This window comes from Limulus polyphemus, unplaced genomic scaffold, assembly GCF_000517525.1.
Source record: "Limulus polyphemus unplaced genomic scaffold, Limulus_polyphemus-2.1.2 Scaffold355, whole genome shotgun sequence".
Taxonomy (NCBI): Eukaryota; Metazoa; Arthropoda; class Merostomata; order Xiphosura; family Limulidae; genus Limulus; species Limulus polyphemus.
The window spans coordinates 187,643-195,783 of NW_013665965.1; the positions used below are offsets into that span (position 1 = coordinate 187,643).

The 8,141-nt window shown below is 30.2% G+C and overlaps 1 protein-coding gene across 4 annotated transcripts in view; it reads left to right on the forward strand.

Moving 5' to 3' along the window:
* The window catches only part of LOC106457641, an 80,316-nt gene that overhangs the window by 30,981 nt on the left and 41,194 nt on the right, over positions 1-8,141 (forward strand). For all 4 annotated transcript variants that reach the window (XM_022383640.1, XM_022383638.1, XM_022383639.1 and 1 more), the window contains 2 exons: positions 753-1,929; positions 6,709-6,825. In XM_022383640.1, coding sequence (XP_022239348.1) covers positions 753-1,929; positions 6,709-6,825 — 1,294 coding nt within the window. The remainder of the gene's footprint in view (positions 1-752; positions 1,930-6,708; positions 6,826-8,141) is intronic.

Below are 8,141 nucleotides of genomic sequence, written 5' to 3' on the forward strand. Positions count from 1 at the left end.
AAATAAATGGGATTGATGAATAAATTATTTTAAAGTTATCTTTATTGAACTGTTATCCATCATAACTGTTATTATACAGTGTACCAATTTGCTACATTATCTGACTACCTATATAGTATATAAACCTTTATGCCCAACCCCTGGGAATAGCAACTGGCACAGCTTGAACTCAGTCGTTCATTATCTGGTTATTGATCCTTTGAGTAATGAATTCCTGTCAGATGCGACTTTTTTATCATGTCAGATAGGTCAGTTGTATCTAAGAGGGACTACTGTATAAGTGTTTTTGTAAAGACTGAAAAGATTTATTATGTGGAATTCATTGTTCTGTTAATATTTGGTTAGTTTCCAAGTACCTAGTCCTTTTTGTTACAATATTGTTTGAAGTTAGCACAAAGCAACACAATGGTCTTTCTATGCTCTGACCTACACAGGTATCGAAACCCTGTTTCCAGCTTTCTAAGTCCGCAGACATACTGCCGTGCTACTGGGGGGCTTTTACAAATAATCATTATCAAATGTGAAAAGAATATATATAATTATCTCTTAAGTGTATATCTGTATATTGTCAGACTTAGGAGTGACCTAACTTTTCTTACGTTAACATGTTCTCATGAAATTTAAGAAATTTGTTTTGGTTCTTAAAGATTAAAACATTAATGTTTGGGGAGATAACTTAGTTTATAAAACTGTTCAAAAAAAGAAAAACAACTTGAGCATGTTTGAATGACTGTATTTATTTTTATTTTCAGTATTTTTCCAATTCAGCTTACCAGCCTGTAGAAAGGATTACTTCTGGGAACGATAACAGCTCCGGCAACCAGGAAATCATACTTGAAATTGGAGACAACATAGAATATGAAGAACAATTTAAAAGGGATGAATTTTGTTTAAAAGAACCAACAGACAAGATTAGGAAGTTTCAATACCAAGACTTTGCAACTAATACATGTGAAGTTGAAAGTGAGGATGCATCTCATGGAGGCAGGGATGCTGCTAAGCAGCATGGATACAGCCATATCAAAGTAACAGAATCAACTCTCTCATCAACTGTAAATAATTCACATAAAATATCAGAAGCCAACAAAAACCCTGTAAACTTGATTGATGCAGAAGATCATGTGAATGGTTCTTTTAATTTTTATCAAGAAGTTCCTCTTCATTTTGATTTTGGAAAAAAACAAGAATCTCCTTTTAGACTCACAAGCAATGAATCTGATAGGTTTGCTTACAGTTATACAGATATTCAGAGTCTGCAGGTTACTGATTCTAGTTTTCAACAGTCTCTTGCACCCCAAACAAAAAGTAGAAAAGAAGGGCAAGACACGATGAATGAATTACACAGAGGAGTAGTAGACAAGCACATGTTTAAAGGTATTAAAAGTCATAGTCTCATAACTCTGGAAGGAGAAAGGAATGATGGGTCAGTTCTCAGTACTATTCGTTATCCCATCTTACAGCAGTGTTGTCCCTATGGACGTCACGGTTCAGAAGAAATCGTAGATACACTGAGTGAGCCCTCCAGTCGTAGTTTGACTCCTGATGTTACTAGGTCCCAACATGTTTCCTCATTTCACCTGATAGACCAGAGATGCCATCAGTTTGAACCGAGTTATCTTTTAGCCAGGCAACTAGAGCGCATCAATATTCACAGAAGTGAGTTGGCTAAGATGTCTCCTCATCATCCTATCATGACTCTGAGAGCTGGAAAATTTCAGGGGAGAGAGGTAATGAGTGATAGTGAAACAGCATCTCCATCAAGCTTTAACCATCGAGCATTACCAAAGCCTCATCACCAAATTGTAGGCCTAAAATGCCATCCTACAACATGGACGGGATTTAGAGAATTTTCTCAGAAAAAATTGCCTTCTCGTCTAGATACTCCAGTTTCTATCATTAAAGAAAAAGAACAACAGTTAACAGTGTACGGTAAGCCCTGAATCTATCTAAGCTATTGTATAATTTTGTAAAACTTATTATGTAAGGTAAATGTAAAGCAACATTGTTGTAAGCTAATTTTTTTTTAATTTTACATTTTGCTATAGAAAATGAAAGCTCTCTTTATGTATTTTTTGGTCTTTATTTTCAAATTTTTATTTCTTTAAGCTGTTTTATTAAATTATGATTATAATGCACATTTTTAGAATAAAAATTGTGTATTTAAAAAGAAAAACATCTCAACAGTTGAAATAAAAAAAAATCATTATACTTTGATAACTCTTGTTTGTATTTTCTTATTGCTATAAATTAATATCAAACTTAGTAATTACTTATATTAGGGAAAGAAATGTAAATTATAAGAAAAGAAATCTTCTGTATTTAGTCAAAGCTGCTTAATAAAGTTTTTTGCCTGTGATATTTATTAGAAACATTTATGAGAAAAACTTAGTTGATCCTTTTTAATTCATTAAATTATAATTTTGTATATCTATAGTCGGCATTTTATTGAAAATATGCAGACTGACATAAACTTCATCTGTATTTTATGTATGTTTTGAATTATCTCATCAATAACATGTATGTAAAAATCAACATTAATCTGGACAGAAAACAAGTTGTTGGCCATTTGAAGTGTTTGATACAAATGTAGTGATTAATGATTTGTTAGCTGTGTGAACTGTGTTACAGACACAATTACAAATAACTCGTATGTAGATGAACTGTTGCAGTTAATTGTGATAGGTGAGTTGATAGCTATATAACTCGTTTACAGACATGTAATTGCAAATGAACTATTAACTGTTTGAAATGAGTTACAGACGTAATTACAAATTAATTGTTGGCCGCATGAACTGTGTTGCCATTAGATTAACAGATCTGAGTAACAGATATGTATTTATTTCCATACATAGTTCATGATTATTAAATTTCAACACTCACTGGAACCATCTTCAGGTGAAATTCTCAAAAAGTTTCAAGATTTCAAGAAACAGAATTTTTATTGCTAACAAAATTGAGTTTACTTTAGGCTAGAGTTTACTTTAGGCTAGAGTTTTTAATTGGCAGAGTTTCTTTCATTCTGACATGTTGTTTGCTGTTGGAACTAGTTACCATGGTAAAGTTGTTTTCACCAGCAGTTCCATCATATTCTTGAACCATATGTTTGTAAATGTTTGAAGAATTACCACAACTAGACTTCAGATGCTCATTTACACCATTCTAAACAATATGTGATTGATCCCACATAATTTAGTTCACATCAAGAACAAACATATCAATGAAGTTTATTTATTTTGTCTGTTATCATGAAAATTTTCTCAATACTGACTTTGAGGCTATATACACTGAAATTAGTGAATAATTTAATTTCAAGACATATTTGATTTTATTTTTCAGCAAGTAGCTGTTTTTACTCTTAAATGGAAGACTGGCATAAAATGACAGTTTGTACACATCAAAACACACTTTGTGAGTGGTGTAAAAAACATTTCTTAATATAATATTGTTCACACTTTTTGTCCTTTTATGAAAGTAATAATAGTTATTGCAGTACTATAAGCTCTGTAAAATAAGAAACTTATCAAATTGGTGTTACATTTCAAAAGTATAATACTGTCAACATGACTATACAATCCTGTGTACCTTACTTAGTTAATGATATACTCCTATTTTGAAATGATCTCCTGTGTTATTAATGTGTGGATAAAATATTGTTTTATTCAATTGTAAATTTAATACAAGGATGCTGTTTATCTAGATATTCAAATAAAAAATAATCCATATGTTTTTTCTTAAGATATAACAAAGTGATCCTCAACATACTTATGATATCTGACATGTTTAAAACCCTCAGAATAGCTATTCAATTATTGTTTTTCATGTTAACAAAAAACAGATTTCTCAGACTAAGTGCTAATTTTGTGCCCCTAGCAACACAACCTATTACAATAATCAAACTTTTCGGTGCAACTGAAAATTTTAATCATGTATTTTTGTAAGTTTATACTGAGATAAGTTATATATGACTTTATCTGGATCATCAATAGATGTTTTAACAATATCTTCTGTTCTTTTTAAACCACTTAAATTTTTTAACGATTCAGCTTAATTGATATTAGTTTGTTGTTTCTATGCAGATTTTACAATGAGCAACAACTAACCACAATATTAAAGTATACAGTATTCTTCTTAGAGAACTAATCTTTTTAAGTTTTTATTCTATCTATATTTATATTCTATTTCATTATTCAGGAACTTCTGCAGTACTTTATACTTTATATTAATAATTACTATTCTTTAGTTGTTGTTTTTTTTTGTTATAAGTCTAATTGAAGAAACTTTGGTGTCAGTTTTAGTATTTTACATTTAGGAACACTTCATATACAGAGATGTTTATGAATCAGTAAAATAGCATATGCCTCTATCTTATTGACTTGTTATTTATTACATACAATTTCCTTGACTAGATATTGGTGTTCAGAATAGTATGTGTGTAACTATTAGTGAAGAGTGAATTCCTTTCCTGCGACTACAATGTTGGTTACTCATTGGGTCTTTGCATATTTTGGAACTCTGACACGTTAGTCTGCCTATTGTTAAAATTAAAAAGTATCTTTCATGGGAAATTCAACAGTATTCTTGCTGTTGGTGAAGGGTTTAGAAGTGTTACATAATATCATGACCTTTTCAAGACTTTCACATCTACACTTTAATTCTTTTGGAAATTATTTAGGGTAATGATGAACCACTTCATTGTATTGACCACAGTTGGTCTTATCTTCTTTAGTTTAAGATCTTATGTATAGTTGATACTAGTTATATAACAGTTCTGTATATACTTATACACTGTCACTAGTTTTTGCTAATCACTTCCTTTGCCATATTTTCTCTTGTAACTTTCTAAGTAATTATTATTATTATTGAATTTTCTTTAATTATATTTCATTTGCTTTTCAGCTTTTACACAATACTTAACTTTAATTATTATTTCCTTTTGCCTGCTCTATATGTTTGTTTTAAGTGACAGAAGTTAAAGTTGAATTGGTTGTGTTATTAACACCTCGTAGTATGCTTAACATATTGTTTTTCTTTCTCATTATTTTACTTAGAGTTCCATTACTGTAGCTATTTATTGTATGATTCAGGTTTTCATTTTATATTTTATTTTGTATCTTCATATACATTAGTTTTTTGGCTATGCTACAGGTAATGTTCTGTTACTTGACTCCAAATCTAAGCAGTAACATGTTGTAGCAATTTATCTCAGATGTTAGGCTCCTCTAAAGTTACACTGTTGTAACTTTTTAATGGGTTTTCATTGGTCACAAGAAGTTGTTAGGAATGATTGTGGAAAGTTTTGTTTATACACTGTTACAATGATGTTATGTTATTCAATGAACATTAATTTTATGACAGTACTCGAAGCTTACAGCTGGTGCTTGGGTTTAAGGTATACTCTATTATTTCTTTCATGTAAACTTTCATTTCAGGTTAGAACATTTAAAATATTTATGTTATAATTTTACATTTTTTATCATTATACTTCTATTACATAGACTTGTTTTGCATTGCTAGCTTAGTATGTAAACCTATGACTAACTGAAGTCTCATAAGCTGATGGAACCTCATGAGATATTAGTTTGTGGTAGAAAATGTTGATAACAGTGAGGGTACTTAACACAAAACAAAGTCTTTTAACCTGTATAGGAACATATGAAAAATATATTTAGTTAGCTATACCCACTACCAGGTTGATTTTTAGCGTAACACTTGGTAAGCAGCTTGCTTTGATCAGAAATTAGGATTAATAGTCTCTTAAAATTTTGTAATTTAGTTGGATACTTCTGTCACCTGTAAGAAGTATTGGAAATGTGATGGTTTAATGGCATGGTATGGTATCTATATATATAACATTATTTCTAATAGGATTTGAATAAGAATTGTACAAGTTCATATTTCTACCCTTTAATAATATTGTACAAAGGTTATCAAAGTTTTATATTTTCAGTTAACCAGAAATGTTGTAACTTTAGTATATCAGGCCTAGAACTCAATGGTAATGTTCCATAAACTATTAATAGAAATTATCAATTGCAGTGAAGTACTTGACTAGCTTAAGAATATAAATGAAAAAATGTACAGGCTTATTTTTGCAGGTACATAAATAAAATTCTTTGAATAACATATAGTGTGTTTCTGATTTAGATTTTACTTCACTTTTAAGAACCCATTTTGATAAGGTTTAAATCTAAACTATATATTTAATATTCAAATCACTGAAAAGTCAGTTAATTTATGTTACAAATTGCTTCTCTTACCCACCTTTTCTCAGGTGTTTTTGAATTTTGGCAGAACAGTGCTAATGTTAGAATGATATTTTGTAAGTGCCAAGGTGAGGTGATGGAAGTTTAAGTATGTAACTTTTTTATAATTACAAAATACACTTAAAAAAATTTCAAGATGCATACATGTTTTATAGTACCTTGAATAATTACAACATGATGTTCAAGTTAGTTACAAGCTAAATCGTGCTTTCAAAATACAAGTAAGAATTGTGTTTTTGATGTATTATATATATTTATTTGTGTATACATATTTTTGGTTATGTTTTTAAGTAACCATTTTATTTTCATAAAGAACCAAAAGATTACCTTACAGTGTTACATTCTTGATTTAGTACAATATTTTATGCTTCTACAGCATATACGTACTTGTATTTTATAAATACATTGTCTTATTTATGTTTATGACTTGTTTGAACCAATATAGATGACATAGCTAAAATGAAAGACATAATACATGAAGATGATGACAGAGCAACATCTGATCAACCATTCATCTCTCAGAGTTCATCCAAAGTTGTTCTTAGAAAGAAACCTCCCATTGGTCAGTAAAATTTTGTTTATTTTTCTTATCTTCATGCATATACGTTTGATTGGCAAGACACTTTGATTAGAGCTGGGTGATTAACTTGGTAAAATTGATTACCTGTGAGTACCAATTACATCCATTTGTAACACATAAAATAACCAGTTAATTGTCAGTTATGATTAAATTGATTAACATCATGAAACTAATCAGCTAATTTAATTGTTTTTGATTATTACAATTTTTGATCATTACAACTATCCAAGTCAATGAAATATTGCCCTTATGATTTATCATTATTATTTTCAATTAATTCAAGGTTGTTCAACTTAATTATTACAATTTAAATTATTCCAACTATCCAAGTCTTATGTGAAAATTATCATGGATTAATGATCCCAATGATTAACAGTTAGAAAAATTCCATTAATTTCCCAGCTTTAAATTTTATAGCAAAATTGTTGGTAAAGTCATAGTAGTATAAAAATAAAGTTTATTCTGTTTTCAAAGGACATTCTTTGTGTGAATTTATTTCAGTAACAAAACAAAGCAATTTTATGTTTACACTAGTGTCTTCTCTACATTTTCTGTTATCAGAAATGTATTAATAACAAAAGATGATATTTCCCTATTATTCATAATATTTTTCCTGCTTCTCTAGAAACAATCTGCTAGCTATTTGAAAATCCACTTGAAACATTAATCATACATTCTAATACATACTTACCTCCTCTCACACTACAGCTATTACTCAACTGCTACTGTTCCTTCCTTTGCCCATCTAAGAATAGGTCTGATTTTTTTCTCACTTGCTCCAGTCTTTTATACCCCATTTAATTGTCCTTGACAATATTTTCTTGTGACATTTTCCACCTCTGTCAATATGCCCTCTATCTGAGTACTATATAAAAACACTTCTTTCAGATAATGTTATCACGTTTTCTCGAAAAAGCATTCAATGATGGGTTTCTTCGTACTGCGATCGTTAGAGATAATTTGAGCATTCTCAGTGTCACCTAGTTGGTTTTTGTTAAAAAAAATTTTGATTGGCAAGCCAATTTCCCAGGTTATTATTTCTGAAACAGAGGCAAATAAGGTCTCTCCTAGTCCATCTTTGATATCTAGCATCGAACAACAACCTGGGGGAATCACTCTCAGTTGAGACTGTCAGTGATGTTATTCGTAGTGAGATGGAGACATATATTCGGTTCCGTGGTATTTCTCCAGGGGGCTCTGAGGTTGCAATAGAGGGTGATTCTGGACATTCTAGAGAGAATTTCGATTTGTAATTTCCTGTGCCTTCTTTTAATTTGTTGGTCTTTCTCTAGTTCACC